At 36.6% G+C, this 18,616-nt stretch overlaps 2 protein-coding genes across 3 annotated transcripts; both read right to left on the minus strand.

The window, feature by feature from the left end:
- Positions 1-131: 131 nt before the first annotated feature.
- Positions 132-8,371, minus strand: LOC128025131 (disks large-associated protein 5). 2 transcript variants are annotated; one of them, XM_052611168.1, is made up of 20 exons: positions 8,205-8,371; positions 7,296-7,516; positions 7,036-7,217; positions 6,891-6,947; positions 6,256-6,289; positions 6,078-6,158; positions 5,349-5,423; positions 5,163-5,240; positions 4,972-5,000; positions 4,719-4,894; positions 4,266-4,484; positions 4,072-4,160; positions 3,743-3,903; positions 3,562-3,660; positions 3,230-3,470; positions 2,216-2,912; positions 1,645-1,693; positions 1,007-1,184; positions 863-900; positions 132-507 (listed from the first exon to the last, which is right to left on the minus strand). In XM_052611168.1, the coding sequence occupies exons 2-20, from the start codon at positions 7,513-7,515 to the stop codon at positions 403-405; spliced, it is 2,808 nt and encodes a 935-aa protein (XP_052467128.1). In that variant the 5' UTR covers position 7,516; positions 8,205-8,371; the 3' UTR covers positions 132-402. The 2 variants fall into 2 exon arrangements, with proteins under 2 accessions (XP_052467128.1, XP_052467129.1); XM_052611169.1 differs by lacking the exon at positions 863-900.
- A 417-nt stretch (positions 8,372-8,788) lies between these two features.
- On the minus strand, positions 8,789-17,983 carry LOC128025132 (vacuolar fusion protein CCZ1 homolog). Its single transcript, XM_052611171.1, has 17 exons — positions 17,835-17,983; positions 17,162-17,237; positions 16,970-17,066; positions 16,580-16,677; positions 16,393-16,486; positions 16,184-16,264; positions 15,463-15,510; positions 15,250-15,333; positions 13,752-13,927; positions 12,782-12,863; positions 12,139-12,200; positions 11,418-11,529; positions 11,231-11,264; positions 10,977-11,094; positions 10,184-10,342; positions 9,473-9,600; positions 8,789-9,303 (listed from the first exon to the last, which is right to left on the minus strand). Exons 2-17 carry the CDS (start codon positions 17,173-17,175, stop codon positions 9,248-9,250), a joined length of 1,443 nt encoding a protein of 480 aa, XP_052467131.1. The 5' UTR covers positions 17,176-17,237; positions 17,835-17,983; the 3' UTR covers positions 8,789-9,247.
- Positions 17,984-18,616: the final 633 nt, after the last annotated feature.

Here is an 18,616-nt window from a genome sequence, read left to right on the forward strand (position 1 = left end):
GAACACCTGGAGGCTGAGGAAAACCAAGAGGAAGATGGCCACAGAGAGGTTTGAACCTCCAACACATTTGTCGTTTCAAGACAATAAATCGCCAGTTAAAGAAAAAGAAGTAAATACACAGAATAAGTAAATTGTGTTTTCTTATGATTTAATTGGCTTTCACAACAATTTTGTACATATTAAAAGCCTTAAAAATATATATTTTCAGAGGTCAAAACTGCATAGAAATATTATTGCTGTATCTAAATATGCTCATTATGAAGTACAAAAAGTAGCAAACAAATTAAGTATCAAAGGAGACTAATTATACCAAAACAACAACAAATACATCAAAGGCGTCTAATTCAAGCACAAACCAAAAATTATAAAAGATCGACATCCAAACGGTGAGTGGATGTGCTTTTATTTGTACGTGGGAGGTGTGAATGTGATCAGGTCACGTCCACACACGGACTGTCTCACTCTCTCCCTCCGTTCTGGGGTGAACAGCAGAAGATTGCCCGACATCTGAAACACCAGAGAACAAGCAGTTTATAGACAGAAAATATTTATTTTACAATAAAATTATAAAATTTAATAAGTTGTAGAATTAAATAAGTCATAGAAAACCTAGAAACATCTGACAATTAAACAATTGTGGTTTCTAGGCCTGGAAAAACAGATTGAGGAAGTTAATAGAATTTAATTTTTAATTAAATTATTTAAATTGATAAAATTAATATTATTAAATTAACAGCTGTAAAATATTTTATTGGATCAAAATTGCTCTTTGTGTGTGAATTTCCATGACTGAAAAATGTGAGGAACCCTGTTGAAAGACAAAGAGGGAATGAGAGTTCATAAAGGAAAGATCTGACTCCACCTGACTGGTCTGGGGTGAGAACACCATTCCGTGAAGAGCTGAGACAGGAGTGCAAGAAAGAGAAGTGTGAGTGCCCACGTGCCCCCATCAATCCACATGTGAGCATTAACAACATTGTGATGTGATGTCTGGGACATAAACTACCTGTAGGTGTTGCCAAGACATCAAGCGGGCGCTCCTCTGTCTGCCTCTGGTCCGGACTCTCCATCTCAGCATCCACCGCTTCCAGACAGAACCTCTCTGCTGCAGGACTCTGTGCAGGAGACATGCTGTATCTCACTGTTGGCTGCAGGTAACGCTCAATGTCCAAGCCAGAAGCACCCTGGGAAAAATACATTAGAACATAATCCTCAAACGATCATGTGAAAGTAACAAGTTCTAAAGTAAATATACTTTAAAACACAGTAAGATTTAGGGATGCACAAAAAAGGTTAAAGGTACTATGTTACTTTTGGCACTTTAGTGGCTCTCACGCTATCCACAACCAGAGCTATTAGGCATCACAACATTAATATACAGTGCATTATAATTTTTTTTTTTTTTACTAAAGTTTAATATTTGCTAAAGATTAAACAGTGTTTTAAATTATTACGGGTTTTAAAAATGATGTTTAAAGGACTGTTTGATGGTGGCTAATGTTATCAATGTATAAACAGAGGAAATGAGCATGCACAATCAAATACCCAATATCAACAGAAGAAAAATAAAAAAAACTAATGTCAACTAATAACCCATTTGGTAACAATATTGTGCATCTATAGTTGGATTTTGTTGGTAATTACCTCAGCATCTTCATTTCCAGTCATTTCAACATCTGTACTGGTTGGAGATCTGTATGGACAGAGGAAACCGTATATAAGATTATAAACCACTAAATATAGCACAATTCATGCTACAGCTAGTCTGGAATGCATTACATGACTTTTCAAAACAGCTTTTAAAACACTGGGCAGCATATTAGCGACTTTGTAACAGTCACAGAAGAAAAACTGACCATCAGAAACTAAACGACTGAGGGTGATGCACTACCAGATTTTAAAAGGTGCTACTTTCACAACAAGCTCGCACTTAAACGTGTGCCAATTGCTAGAAGATGCATGACAAATGAAAACAATGCATGTTCTAAAATCGTCTCAAAATATCAAACATGTTTTGATATCCGCTGACTGGATGGAATCATAGTCTGAAGCAAAACATAAAAAATAAAACATTACACTACGCAAATTTCTATGAAATCTTTCAATTCAAATCTGCAGATTGGCTCTGATTTTTCGGCAAATAGCATCAACTTCTAAAGACAGTAAATCGTGTAGTGTATTCCAGCCTTAACATACAAACAATGTGTAGGGGTACCTATTATTGGCTGTAATGATGAGTTCATTACAGAGAGCTGTAGGAACAGTGAGATCTTTGGGTGGTGTGGAGGGCATCAGGGTAGAGGAAGCAGGTGCACAGACACTTGGTTCTGCTTCCACTGGTTCTGAAGAGGTGTCAGGTGTGCACTGAGCATCTACACCAGCATCTGCTCCAGGTTGGACATGCAAACTTACATCAGAGACTTCACAGGAGATGTTCTCTTGTGATTCATCATGGGAAGAAGGACTGAGCATAGACTCTGGAACGCACTCCTCATGCTGAGGCTCTGAGGAATCAAAAGGAAGCTCAGACTGGCTTGGGGAGTCGTGTGACTGGGCTATTGGACTGTTTTCTGGTCCATTAATGATATCTGCTTGAATACAGGTGGAGCTTAAATCAAAACGTAATTGGCTGTTGGAGCAGGACTCGGTGTCTGGCGAAACATGTGTGGTTTGCTTGTGGTCAGGACTGATCTGAGGAGCTCTGGGTGACTGTGGGAGGGGCTCAGCAGAACGTAGTGGAGAGGAAACAGGCAATACATCAGGCTGGAGGTTTCGACGAGGTGTGACAGACACACAAGGAAGAGGGGAGGCATGAGAAACTGCAGTAGATCTGCACTGCCTGCCTGGAGTGCTGAACTTAGAAACACAGGGTGAAGACACCGCAGTGATTCGACACGACCTTCTAACACCACCTGAAAACAAAGAACACTGAATGAGGTTAAAAAAGCAGTTATAATAATAACAATAATTCTCACTAAAAGCAATTAATTCATGCTTAAAATTTAAGAAATATAAGCAAGGCTTCAATATTTTAATTAACTATAACTCTGGTAGGCCTGGACAACAATTCAAATCTAAATATTATTGCAATACAATTATAGAGCAACTTATTTTTACGTGCGTGTAGAAATGGAGCTGCTCCCAGACACTTAAAACACCGGATGATCAGCTGGTCACAAGACAGGGGGCCAGTCTTCATTTCATCATATTCCATGCCTTTCAAGCTTACCTGATGGCTTGACTGGACTTTCCACCTGGAAAAAGCCTCCATTAAACACCACGGTCTGTGCAGGCAGTGCGGCAGCGGGGGCTGAAGGGACAGAGCTCGAGTCGTCCTGGATGTTGTCTGAAGACTCAGTGGCTTTCTGTTCGGCCTGCTTGGCTTTCATGGCGGCCTTTACAGCAGCCAACCGACTCTTAGCTGCAGCACTGGCCCCTACTCCAGCCTTCCCTCCTACGACAGGAGGCTTCTTTAGGACAAAAGAACAGGTTCGAGAATTAAACACTTCACCCCCTTAAAATACAACATTATTAAAGGATGGTGCTGATAATGTTGTTTACTTTGGCCACTTTTTTTCTGGCGACAGGCTTGACTTCCTCTTTCCACTCCCTTGCTTCAGCCTCTTTCAAGGCATTAAACTTCTTGTAAACATCTTCCACCTTATAAAAACAAAAAAATTGACAGACAACATTAAACAAGGCTTGGAAATAGACCATTTTTGAAAGGTTAACATCAACCCACCTGATAGTACACCATGTCCCAGAAGCCCTGCAAGTCAGTACAGGTTGTTATTTTCTCTCCACGGCCCAAGTCGCAGTCATCCACCAGTCCGTTGAACTGGCCGAAGCGCTCTTTCATCAGCAACCTGGCCTGGCCCACAGCCGTACGCATGTGGTCTCGCACTGCAGAAAGAGGGAGAAATATACTTACTCCAAATAACTGTATATTAAACATCAAATAAGCCGAGTAGCTGTGACAGTCATTTTCACTTTTAAAAAAATCTGCCTTTCTGGAAAACGTTTAATACCATGTTAGATCTGAATTAATACTGGTCAAAACTAAAGACTTACTCTCCTCCGGGACAGAAGTATCTTCAAATCGTGACTCCCACAGCTCAGAGAGTCCAGTCAAGCGCTCGGTCTCGCTGGCCATCACGGCTCTATTGAAACAACATATACAATGAAACACGCTACTGTTCAAAAGATTGAAAATAAATAAACACTTTTATTCAGCAAGGACACATGACTGTAGAGATCTGCCTCACCGGAAATAAGCAACATCATGCTGAGGCTCCAAGGGGGGCAAGGGAGGTGATGGTGCTGTAGAGATGGACGGCTGAGGGGAGGAGCGGGCAGGAGGGGGAGATGACACTGAGGGAGGGATGGCAGGATGATCTGGTGGAGGGGAGGAGAGGGAAGTAGCAGGAAGAACAGGTTTTGGGGGAGAGGGGAAGGTGGGCTCCACGCTGGCTTCAGAAAGAAAACTATGAAAGAGAAAAATAAATAAAAATTCCATGACCTGTTGTGTTGGCAGATTGGCTTCAATAGAAGCTGTTTTTAGGCTAATGAGAAGGTTTTGAGTTCTAAAACTTACAGATGTTTTTATGGTACTATGACCTTATATGTTAAAAGATCAAGGGGATTTTGATTTCATGATCCCTTTAAAAATATATAGAATTATCACTTACTTAGTTGTTAGAATAAATTCTAAAAGGTACCTCGGTGAGAGGAAAGCACTAGCTGAACGAGGAGAGAGGGGGGCAGGCTCGAAGGACCTTAAACCAACAGGAGGCTGGAACACAAAACCCTGAGGGGCAAATGAGGGGGCAGCAGCTTTGGGTTCCTCTTCCTCGGGTCTCAGAGAATCTACTGCAGTGTTCTTTTTCTCAGCAGGCTAAAAATATCCAAGAATAAATATAAGTTGCAATTTTCTGAATTTTACAGCAAACGTCATATAACAGATCCCCTTACCTTATTTTCAATAATTGCCTTTGTGTTGCCTGAGAAAGATATAAGATAAGATCTACTGATTAATGACATTTTAAATATCCAGTAATGTTAGAATGATGCAATATAACTGCATTCTGAGCAACACTATGGCAATATAAAACAATATTATGTAAAATATCCAAAAATATGCAAGAAAATAACTGGATCCTTACCTTGTACGGCTTTCCCTCTGCCTGAAGAGGGCGCTACAGGACATTTAACAGTTGATCTTGTTTTTGCAGCGCTTGAATCTAAATCACAAACAGAATGTGGCTATCATGCATGTAACTCAAGTTCAGTACAATGAAAGTAAAGCTGTCTGAAAAGCCCAATGTTTCAAATGTAACAATAAAACTCACCAGTAACTGGTTTAACCACGGCTGCTGATGTTTTAGCAGCTGATCGTGTGGTTGGAGCTCTTACAGATGGTTCAACTGTAAAAGAAGTTACAACAAATATTACTCTGTATGGGGTTTTAATTTAAGGGTACACTACTATTGTTTATCAAGTGTTAAAAAATTAAATAAAATGACTTACAAATGTAACAAAAAAATCTTCCAATTCAAAGAATCATGTTATGCATCGCAGTTAAAATAAAAATAGGCACACCCGTTTTAAACATTAATAAAAAGAAAAGGTGTTCAACTTGAAACAGTGTTACGCAGACCGATGACATCAAAGTGCCATGAGACCAGACGGCTCCGTATACTTTAGAATCGTTCTCGCAGTACTTTGATATTATATACAGATCGGTCTGCGCAGTGCCGCTTCAAATTGAACACATCTTAAGAAATTATTCTTGAGCACAAAATCAGCAAATTAGAATGATTTCTAAAGGATCATGTGTCAAAGAATTCTACAGTAATAGCTTCTGAAAATTCAGCACTGCCAACACAGAATAAAATATCACAAAAAGTTATTTTAGAATATAAGTATATTTAACTATATTATAATTTTTCCTGCATTTCTGTTTAAATACAGCTTGGATGAGCATAAGACTTCTTTCAAAAACATTTTTACCGAGCTCAAACTTTAGAATAGTAGTGAACACAAGGGAACTACATCTTTCTATAATTAAGTAGATTTACCTGCAGCTGCTCTGGTTTTGATGGTAGTCGCTGCTTTCAAGTTAGTCTTGGCTGGAGCTCTGGTGGTCAATACTTTGTCAACTGTACAAACACAGAATGTTCAACAACAACATGAAGGCACCACACAGTTTGTTGATGTGTATGGTCTGCATTTGGTAAAATGAAAACAAGAACAAACCTTTCTTTGGAACTGCATGTCTGTCTACTGCTGGCTGTAACATAACAACAGAGGTACATAAACAACAAAGATTACATGATTTAAAACTGTGACTAGAGATATTACAAAAACAATATTATAGCACATATTTACATTCATTATATACAGATTTATTTTCATAAGGGCAAAACAATACATATTACTGTTGTAAAGTTTGGGATTGGTAGGCTTTTTTTAATATTTGAATGAATTACTCAGTCTTCAGTGTAAGAGTTCATTCTTACAAGTTGATCTGGTGTCCAAGGAACATTTCTTATCATTATCAAATTTGAAAAGTTATGCTACAGTTGTTATATGTTTGTTGAAATGGTGATACTTTTTTCCCAGATTCTTTGAAGACATTGCAAAGTCTGTGCTGAATAGAAGTAATGATTTTTTTTTTTTTTTTTAAATGTTATTAAACTGATCCCAACTTAAGAAAGGCAATATACAGAACATAAAGATAAGCTGATGTGTGCAATGTTGTGAAGCTGCTTGTTGACCAATGGCAGCTGGGGGTATGTTCAGGGAAACATGTTTGAAAACAGACATTACTTCTCATTTATTTCAGTGATGGCAGTGGTGTAGAAATTAGACACTTCAGCTTTTAATGATACCTTTTGGTTCTGCGTCATTGAGCGGGTCATTCGTGTGGACTGGTTAGTTTCTGTGATCTGTCATGATGGGTAATAAAATGGAAAATTAGGGACTCTTCATTAAAGTCTGAGACTGATCCGTCGAACTGTTATTCCCATTCCTCACCTTGCCTCTGCTTGGTGCAGCAGTGTTTGAAGGCAGATACCCGAGCGGCTGTGGCTTATAAAGGCTGACCTTAAACACGCCTTTCTTCTCTTTCTCCCGCTTTTCCTTCTCCTTCTGCAACATCTTGTTTTCTTTGTAACGAGCGAGCATTTTCTTTCTCTCCTCAGCAGCAGCATTTACATCTGTTAAGTACAGTTGCAGCTACTTAAAAAGGCCATGATGCCGAAACAAAACAATACAAAAATGACTATGATATTAACCATTATTTGTCTTTGTTTTTGAGGCTTTTTCTTGGGTGGCCATAAGGCTGGACACATCCATTGAGAGCTCGATCTCTGGCAGCTGGTCCAGGTGTCTGCGCAGGTTCTGGATCTTTTCTCGGTTCTCCTTCTGAGATTGAGACCTGCGTCTGGACATCTTCAGCCGGATCATGGACACACTGCTGTCCCGCTTGTACAGGTGAGTGAAGCGAGAATCCATCCTAAAATATTTTTTACAACAAGAAGAACCTAATTATTAGGCGGTTTACAGCTTATCTATAAATAGGCTCTGTTTTTTAAAAAAAATTAATAATAAAACTCCGTATAATTTTATATATTTTGTTTAGTTAGGTCAGCTTATCTATAATCAGGGTTATCAGCTCTTACAAGGGAGATTAAACACTTTTTATAGCTTTATGTTTTTTACATCAAAGGCTGTGTTTCCAATCAAACTAACGTTAGTTAAACTTAGATTAATTTTTTTGCTAACCTCGTAAGAACATGGATAATGTCAATGAACTTTTTGTGTTCAGTCACAGAATGTATTGGTTTTAGTAAAACAAACAAATACAACCAAATGTATCCGAGATGTAACGTTATCTAAGAAACAAACAGACATTGATTTCTTACAGAAGGTCTGACATTTTGTTGATATCGCTTGTAAAAAGTACATTCCTACCCGAATCCTTAATAAAGTGATGTGTGCGATTTATATTACTTTTTTATCATTACATTCAAATTTAATCTTACCTAAATCAACAAAGCAACACTTTATCAAATTATGGCTACTTTACCAAACCAGACGCTTTAACTGACGTCTTACACAAGTCGTTCACAATGACATTTTATAGGTCAACAGTTAGTGTATTTGTTATCCGTCTGATCAAACTATTAAGAGATATTTCTTACCTTTATATTAAGGTGGGTTACGGGAATCAAAAACACTATATCCAGACAAAAAAATATTCGTAATCTTTATATTCAGTAAACAAACGTTTATCTGCCCAACGCGTATTGCCTGCAAGATGGCGGGCAAGTTTTGAAAAGTGAATACGTCTCTTCTGATTGGCCGCTCTGCTACCCAGAAACCTCCGTTGATTAGTTAAATTCGGGTGACGCGTTATGCACCGCCCACTTACAAACGCCTGGCACTGGCGTTCACTCGTGACGTTGCTGCATACTGGATCATATGGATGTGTGCGACTTTCATTGTAGAACCTTCACATTAATGGTTTTAACACAAATATTAAAAATAATATAAATTAGAATCTAGTATTTTTACACATTAAAGGCTACATAATTTCAGAAATATATGACTTTCAATATGCAAGGAAAATCTGCATAGGATATATTTCACACAACTTCTGTTAATTTGATCAGTGTCTGAGGCAATCACAGGCTTGAAATCATTATTAAAACTGGAGCATGATAGCAAGGTTATTCAAGATCATGACAATTTTAAGAATGTAGCTGAACAAGAATAGCATCCTTCATTTAATGAAAATTTAAATTTATTTTGAAATAATGCATGTTAAACCACGATACTGATGGCATGATGTCATTTAAAATAAGAGAAAAATATATATAGCTTGACCGATTCATATCCTAAATGTCAACTTATTTGTATCTGTAAGTGATAAAACAAATCTGGACAATGGGTATGAAACACAAAATAGATGGTAGCTGATGGATACTTAAACATGACAATATGTACATACAAACAACTGAAAATAGGTCATTACAGTAAAATTCTGATTTTATAATTACTAGGAAGCAACCACTTTTCTGTATAGATTAAATAAAAATCTAAAAAATTGCATGATGTGAAAAAAAAAAAAACTTTTTTTTTTTTTTTTTACAATGCAATTATTGCATTACACTGATGCTGTCAGTAAAACCTGAACAGTTGACAGTTTTAGTGTAGTGACGTCGTCCATGCCCATCATATCTCTTCAGTCCAAGAAAAAAATATTATTGAACTGTGTTGCACACAGCCTTTTCACTTCCTCTGTAACACAAACAGAATCTTGGTGAGAGTTTACATCAACAGAAATGTTTTTAATATGCTAACTTTTAAATTAATTAAACAATTGAGATTAAAAGTTAACTAGTAGATTTTAATTACTTAATGCCACTATATCACCTCAATGTGATATAAGAAGTTAATTTTTACATACCATTTACTTCAATGAGGTTGGCATTCTTCTGGTTCAAAATGACGTACAGCTCCCTCTGATCAGACTTCTTTCCAACAACCCAGTAATCAGTCATCGCTTTAACAATGATTTCCTCGTCCTCATCGACCCTACAAAACACGCAGACACCATCTCATTCACTAACCGCGTGGCCTCATAGACATAAGATTAAACTTTATTCATAGATATTTAATCTTAAAATCATACAAACATACATTTATATATATAGAGGGAGAGGCGGAAAAAAAAAGAGTGGTATAGTTCAACTCGTTTTCTTTTTACTGCTATTGCTGCATGTCTTTACAGACTGTTGTACAGAAACCTCTTATAAGGAAATGGTTTATGCAAGCTTTATGCAAATTAGTAACCTGTGCATGTGGTCACTCATTTAGAATACCCTAAATTCATTAACATTATGAGTGTAAACGTTTACTGTAGTTTGAATTAAGCTGAAATCTATTGTAAGAAATTCTCATGTGCATACAATGACAGATAATCCACACAGTTATTAGTGAATGAAACCTGCTGTCTCAATACACACTAATATTTCACCAGATAATAAACAACATTTGGGTCGTGAAATGTTGATCATTTTTTGTCCTACATTTTAATTTATTCCAAAATACATTTACAAAATGTAAATCAAACAATGACTTGAATACACCTCTTCAGTTGAACTTGGGCACTGCTTACCGTGCAAAGTCGCAGTTGATGTCTCCAAGGATTTTCATGAGGTCCGGATGGACAGAGGTGAGGGACACGCTGGCCGTCTTGCGCATGTGGATGGTGCTTTTCTCAGCCAAGTTCATATGGTTGAAATAGATGAACTTAAATTGAGGCTCCTTCTCTGGCCTACAACAAGAGTTTTAAAAGAATTAGTGAAGCCGTGGTGCAGTATTCCCACCCAGTGTAACATGCATGGAAGAATAAAAGCAGTTATGTGTCTTTAAAGTCTGATAAGTGGCATGTAATCTATATGAGGGATTGTACCACACAAAACAACACTAGACACCACGCAGGGCTCAGGTAAGATAAGGATACACTGTTTAGGCAAGATTAACGGATTAGCTCCGGTAACTGCGACTGGAAGAGAAATGATCCAGTGGACCCTTGCATTCAGCATGCAGGTGAGTGAAAGCCTCGTCAAGATCTCTGAAGCGTTACCTGGGTCACAGGACGACCCAGTCATTTAAGATTGATGTATGTATGAGCAGTGATGCAGGACAAAATTTGACAGTTGCAGTGACAGCTCATTATATATATCAACAGTTTAAAAGTGCTGTAAGGGTTTTTTTAGTACAACAAATAAAATGTCCTCACTACCTGGTTCAAGGGCTAATTCAGTGTCTCAGCCTGGCAAAACATTTTTTTACAATGCCTTTATGATGTCATTTAGTGACTTGACAGAGTTTTTGTATTTCTGCATTAGATTGCATTAGTTTTTCTTCACTCCATAGTTGAAGTAAAGCTCTGGAGTAATACGGACCCTGATATCCTTCGGTTGATGTTGTACTGCTCACAGATGTCAGAGGCCAGCAGGGTGAGTTGGGGACCAACCAGGCTGTCTAGTTGTTCACAAAACTCACGACTCATATCCACTGCCGCTACAAGCACAAAGGGAAACAGGGTTTAAAAGACCAGTTAACATTTGACAGATTTCCTGATAATATGATTACTTAGTGAACTGTTAACAAAACAAGGGCAACATTTTGTTAAAATTACTAAAGAGCAGACACTCACCATTCACCATGAAGCATACAGCTGCACTCATTGCCTTGAAATGGAATAACATTTACATTATTATTATTATTAATAACAATATACTTACTTAAAAACAGGAATGTTAGGTAATCAAAGCCAATCAGTATGTTAAGCTCATAGATTAAAATGCATAAAGAACAACACTGAGCTTGACGTTTTAGCTCACCTTGTAAACGATCAAATGTAGCTCCTCGTAACTGTCTTCTGTGTTCACAAATATCTTGGGAAATCTGAATTTTGCATCTGGGTCTTTAAGATTTGCTGGTCCTGTTAAAAATCTGTTTCCATAACATAACATAAGATGTCAGTACGTCTCTGAACGTTTCATGCATAATACAAATATCGTTATGACTTCTAAAGAAGGCACCGCTATACACAAATATCTCTTTCAGATGAGGAATAATCTGTGATTATCTCCCAGGCCTCTGAATAAGGGCCAAGTCACAGTTCTCAGTGCTTACAGTTTGCTACCAGCTACTCTTCCCTGGCCTCACAGCCAACCCTCTTAAGGTTACGCACCGATTACCCACAGAACACATAAAAACAAGGAAGCTCTACTAATCAGTCTCTTCTTGATTGATCTCAGGAGAATTATCAATAAATCTGATTTCAATCAATTGAATGTGACCCCTTTGTGTCAACATCCACTCACTGAACAATCAGGCAGACTATTGTAAAGTCTGTTGGGCTTATTGTTTTCTCTTTGCCACTAAAGCAATTAAATTACCCCTGTGCAATCTGATATTTGGCAGTGTTGATCTGTGTTGTTTTAGCGCTTCGCTTGGCTGCCTGTGTCCCAGATGCATGGAGCCCAAGCAGACAGGCAGAAGACGAAGAGCGCACGGTTCCAGCCCTGAGTTCAAAGCAGGAATTATTTGGATACTTGCCTCCCGTAGTGCAACAGATTCCCAGCCACCTCTGGCCTGAGTGGAGAGTCTCTTCCTGCAAGCTGCCGAATGTTTGCGCGCCCACACACACACACACACACACACAGATCATTCATTAACACAGATGTAGATGGCACATGACTTTGTAGCACATTCCAAAAACACAGACTGAATTATTATCAGTTAAACTGTGTCTACATTCAAAGTGATTGTATCCCACTATATATTCAACTGAAATGGTATAAAAATCATATTTGCACAAAATACACACAATTTTAAAATAGCAAAATCATGTCATGCATGCTATTAGAAACTGTAAAAAAAAAAGTGTATTAGTAGGCTAGAGACTTTAAGGATTATAAGATGGCTTTGCTGTAACTATCAGACATTTTTTTATTTTTTTATTTTTACTTTTTAAAATTCTTACTAATAAACTCACACACAGGATATTTGAGAATTTAAAAAAATATAATCATAAAATCCATAAACTATTTTTTAAGTATTATATTAGGGTTTTAATGAGTTTTGTCGACTGAATAAACAGTGTTAGGGGAAATGATAAAATGGCGTTTCTATCAGAGCCTTTGTGCCTAGAGCTTATACATTTATTATATAAGAGTACAATATACTAATGCAGTCTCACCTCGGGTTCAGTGTGCCGCGGGAACAGCGAGGTCGTCAGGTACTTGTACAGAATTCGCATATCATCCTGCTCTAGACCACTCCTACAAAATACAGCACAGAGCTTCAGACTAAACCTCAGACAAACTTGCACATTCAAACACAAGAAAGGGTTTCAATATTCATGTTAATTGTTTAAAATTCTTGTGTCTTACAAAACTGGTAACATGTTATCATGAGACACTTTCATTTGAACAAGTAATAAGACAAACAACATTCAACAGCCATAAACACAAGCAATTCTTTGAAAGCAATTTTTGTAAACAAGATATGAAAGTCATGTTGTGAATTCAACAGAGGATTAAAAATCATATTTTAAGTCTATCTGGCTCCCCTCGCCAGACAGTTTGTGATTAAGAAGCTTTGGCTGTGCCGCTTTATTGAGTCCCTGCGGTCTCATCTATCAGACTTCATGTCCTCTACGGCACTCTACGGTTATTTGAGGTAAAACCTCATTCATTTCAAGCATTTGCAATAGGAATGATATTTATAATTCAACAGCTAATACTTTCAAGCTGTAATTAAAAAAAAATTATATATATATTTTTTTATACATACATACATACATATACATATATATATATATATATATATATAAGTAACAATTTAATGCTATAGTCAACCTACAAAAAATCTCAAATGTGATCTGAATACACATTCAGTAATTATTATAAACATAATATTAACCATAGCTCTTTTCACCCTTTCTTGAACTAGACAGCCCCTCTTCACAATTCACTTTTTTAATGTGTAAAAAAAGATCAGTGTGAACATTCTGTGAAATGGTTTATTCTCTGGTTAATTTATTTATTTTTTGTTAAGTCATACAGGTTTGGAATGGAATGAGAGGGAGTTGAAGATGACCGAAGTTTAATTTTTTGTATGAAATATGCCTTAAAACAATTGTGAGATGTGTATTGTTTGACATTCACCAGATCAGCTGGTCGTTGTAGAGAAAGGCCGTGTATTTGACAAGACTCAGGCTCTCTTCTACTCTATTGACAAAAGACTGGATCTTCAGGTAGGTCATCTTGTCAAGAGGGAAAAAGCTGATTCCCCCGAACACATCCAGCAAGTCACATGACTGGAGATGAAGTGTCTGCAGGTACTAAAGCAAAGCATACAACAACTTAATGGAAGAGATATACAGTACAGACCAAAAGTTTGGACACACCTTCTCATTCAAAGAGTTTTCTTTATTTTCATGACTATGAAAATTGTAGAGTCACACTGAAGGCATCAAGGGTTATTTGACCAAGAAGGAGAGTGATGGGGTGCAGCGCCAGATGACCTGGCCTCCACAGTCACCGGACCTGAACCCAATCCAGATGGTTTAGGGGTGAGCTGGACCACAGACTGAAGGCAAAAGGGCCAACAAGTGCTAAGCATCTCTCGGGGAACTCCTTCAAGACTGTTGGAAGACCATTTCAGGTGACTACCTCTTGAAGCTCATCAAGAGGATGCCAAGAGTGTGCAAAGCAGTAATCAAAGCAAAAGGTGGCTACTTTGAAGAACCTACAATATGACATATTTTCAGTTGTTTCACACTTTTTTGTTATGTATACATTGTCCACATGTGTTAATTCATAGTTTTGATGCCTTCAGTGTGAATCTACAATTTTCATAGTCATGAAAATAAAGAAAACTCTTTGAATGAGAAGGTGTGTCCAAACTTTTGGTCTATATATATATATATATATATATATATATACCAGACTAGTTACTTTTCAAATTAAACAATGATCAGATAAAATAAAAATAATACATTTTGCCTCTCAAGAAAGGACCAGAGGAAACTGTCCAACTCCACTATGGATGAAATTACCAAAAGCATCCCTGATTAGGCTGACGTAATGTGATTTGACCACCTGACGTCCTGAGATGCAGCCCTTGTGTGACTTTGCTCAGCAGTCGGTGACATTTAAGGCACAAATTGCACTTTCACTGAGAGCATCAGGGCACATCTCAGGTTAGGGAGGGGTTTCCCTTAACCTAAGCTGAATTATTCAGACAGGTGAGTAAGCATGATGCTCTCAGCAAGGAAATCTGAACCGAAGAACCATTACGACAAACACAGACAAGCTAGATTGTTGGGCCTCCATTTGAAATATATGTCTCACACTGACTATTTGTACATATGTGTTGAATATGATAACAGAAATAAAGAAGAACATCACATATACCTACCATTTTGAACTACTAAATATCTTAATTTATCTCCTTCCTTAAAACGTTTCAAGTGTTCAGACTGTCAGTGACATCCTTAAAAAGTCTGGTAAAAAAGCCCTCATCGCAGAAAAGGAATATTCAAGCCTAAAGTTAACAGTTATCCCTCTTAAGACATGCATGTACCAAACAGACCAAAGGTATGCATCATCTACCTTTTATCTGACTGAAGGATTGAGTTCTCTTAATTAATACTTTATTTACCCTGTAAAAGAACTTTTCAAGCTTCTGAGTCAACAGTTCCACTCCACCGGCCTCAAATGCCCTGATGAATGTGCCGTTGAAGAGCTACAAATCAACACAAAAGTGTTAGAAACATCAGATGTTTGTAAAAAAAAATCATATGTTAATAATAATAGATTATAAAAAAAAATAAATAAACCATTTGAAATGAGAGAATATATAAACAGTGTTTACCTTATACATGCTGTAGCACTGTTTTAATACAGACCCATAAACTGAATCCTAGAACACAAAGAGAGGAACAACTCAGTCTACACAACAACAAAGTCTACACAACCCATCAAAAGTTTGGGGTTGGTAAGATTTTTTACATTTAAGAAGGATTTGAAAGAAGTCTCTTATACTCTGCATTTTTTTTTTTTTTTAATGTAGTAAAACCAGTAATTTTGTGAAATATTATTATCATTTAAAATGTAATTTCTATTTTACGAAAATGTTAAGAGTTTTCTTTTTAAAATATTTGAAAAAAAAAATTCTTTATATTTCTGTGAATTTTCAGCAGCCATCACTCCAGTTGTTTGTATTTTAAAAGCATTATAAAGAAATAATATTAATAATCTCTAATCTTAGTTGCATCTGTTTCAATGCTCACACTTTGTCTAACCATCACAAATCCAACAAGTGTTATTATACCACAAACAATTAAAAATTATTTGCCATAAACCTTTAATTTCCATAAAGATTCCCTTTTATCTCTTATTCATTAAGACAAACAACACTAACCACACATCATAAGACTACTAAAAAACAGTTATAATAAAAAAAATTAAAAAAAAAAAACACTTTTAGAAAGTCTGTCTATTGTAAACCTTTTATGGATTCTTGCTGAATTAAAGTCTCTTGTTCTGTATCAAGGGTGTGTTAAATTTAAACTAGCGTTCCATGCATTACTTACAATAATCTCTTCCTCTTGGTATTCTGCTGTGGGTGGTTTACCGTCTTTGTTGGGTTTTTCAACCATTGGATTCCGTACAACCTTGAGAGAGGAATTCAAAGGTGCTTAATACATACTTTGGCAGGACTGTGTCAGGCAAGTTTGATTTGATTCTGTCTGCATTTGTTAAACATTTGAGTTGAAACTAAATCTCTGATGCATAGACGTACCATGACCATCCAGTAATTCTCCTCCGGCTCATGGAAAAACTGTCGGTTCTTCTGAGTGTGGAGAGATCTGGCTGGTTTTGTTGGACAGAAGGTCCTGTAAAAAAGAAAATCTCTCATTTATGCCTGTCTCTATGTTTTTTTTATTTTTTTATTCCACCTTTGATACCATCATTAGTACAGTGCTAACCTGGTGAACTGAACGATTGCCTCACAGAGTCCAACATTGCGAATCTTTTCGTTCTTCTCTATTTCAATAGGGTGATAAAACAAGATTTTCTTTTCCTCCTACAAAAAAACAATAACCGCCATATAAACATATGATTAACATAATAATCAAAACATGACTTCTACCTGCATTTGTTCACCTGTCAGATTATCACCATGCCCAGAAAGATTTTGTACATTTGCTGTGGAGATTTTGATTATTTATTTGTGTGCGTGTGTGTGTGTGTAGTGGCTTTATACAAAATAAAATGCATTACATGCAGCCTGAAAGCACTACCGTTTCACATCTTCTGTGGTCTCATAATATGCTAAATAATAAGTTGTTTAAAATTTCGAATTAAACATGATTTACCTCCCCCTCACGTGGTCCAAACTTAGGGTTATAGATGAAAAAACTGAGCAAAGATGGTGCGTACTGTTTCTCTTGCATTCCAGATGCCATTCTTGGGCTTATGAGAAGATGATATAAGGTGGGAACAAAGAGCAGATAATTAACACATCACAACACATCACAAAATAATTCATATTTAGATCTCAAAAATACCTGATCATCAGCATTAGTGTGGTCTGTCTCTACGGTTCCCTCTTTTTTCATTGAGTTTGACGTGCATGCCTTTGATCTGTAAACAGAATAAACTGTATTGGGACTGAAGTCAAAGGACACAGTGAAAACATTTTTAAGAATAAACATGAATAGACAGCTATAGATAATGAAGATAATCACTTAACTAATTATAGATTGTATGCACAAATTCTAAAAGCTACAATGTAAAGTATGTCCAAGACATTGCTTTATTTAATATTTTTAGGCATGCACAAGTTAGCTTTTCTTTACATGCATATTTGAGCTTATAGACTATAGTTAAACTTAATATAATTTGTTAAAATTATGTAAAATAATTGTTTAGTTGAAGATTATGAGAAAAGCGTAAAGACTGTGGCCAAAACTGGCTTCTTTTCTACTTTTCAAAAAAACTGCTGCTGAAAAGTAGTTAGTTGCTTCTTAGACTAGTGAATAAGACAAACAGATAGTGAGGCAAATAAACAAAAAAGGAACCAAAAGCATTTTTACTTTCCATGAAGACAGTGACGGTGATCAGACAAATTAGACCAGTGCTTCAAAGCTAGCTGTTAGCTACACCATTAATCCGACTGACTCATGTCGCATTTCAAAAGCAACAACTTTTACAAAGAGTTTTTAGCAAACTGATGCTTACCTGTTACAGCATGAAAACGGAAACAAAGTGCTTAATTTGTTAACTCATGGAGGGGAAACAGAACTTAGATCAATGAAAAAGATACACTTCCTGCTCTTGACAGTCGCTTGTGTGTTACAATCGGATCCGATCGGGTAACGTTAGATTTCATCCACAGTTCCGTTTCACTAAAGTCCTGTAACTTAGTAATTCTTTTTCAGTCACCAGCCAATTTAGTAACTAGAAAAAAAATTAAGACTCCTAAAGTTTTTGAAATATTTCATAGTCTTGCGTGGCGATCAGTTCACAACAGTTTAAGAAATTAATATTTTCCAATAAGTTTAATTTGATGTGCATCTTTACCTGTCTTTTTAAGTCTTTTTTTCCCCTGAGTGTATCAAATTCTTAACTATAATCAGTCAGTTATAATAATAATATATTTAGGGAGTTATTGAACAAATTAAATCAGTCTCAACAAAATTAATTTGAAGAAGTTGCATATGAAGTGGAATTTAGATGTAATGTTAATAAAGCTGAGAGGGACATGGAATGCTTTAACCTGCAGTTACAAATGCATATAGTGTTTAGATATTTTATGCATGAAATGTTGAATACTGATATTTAAAATGATAAAATACTTTAAATAGAAAATAAAAACAATTAAAACCGCCAGTAGGTGGCAGCAAGTCACTGTTAATAAGTGATTCATTGCGAATGAACTGAATCATTTAAACGGTTGATTCATTCTGGAACGAAACACCGTGATGTTGCTCAGAGACGCAAAACAGTGTTGTGACTGAGTT

The sequence above is a fragment of the Carassius gibelio genome, chromosome A12 (assembly GCF_023724105.1).
Source record: "Carassius gibelio isolate Cgi1373 ecotype wild population from Czech Republic chromosome A12, carGib1.2-hapl.c, whole genome shotgun sequence".
In the NCBI taxonomy this organism is placed as follows: domain Eukaryota; kingdom Metazoa; phylum Chordata; class Actinopteri; order Cypriniformes; family Cyprinidae; genus Carassius; species Carassius gibelio.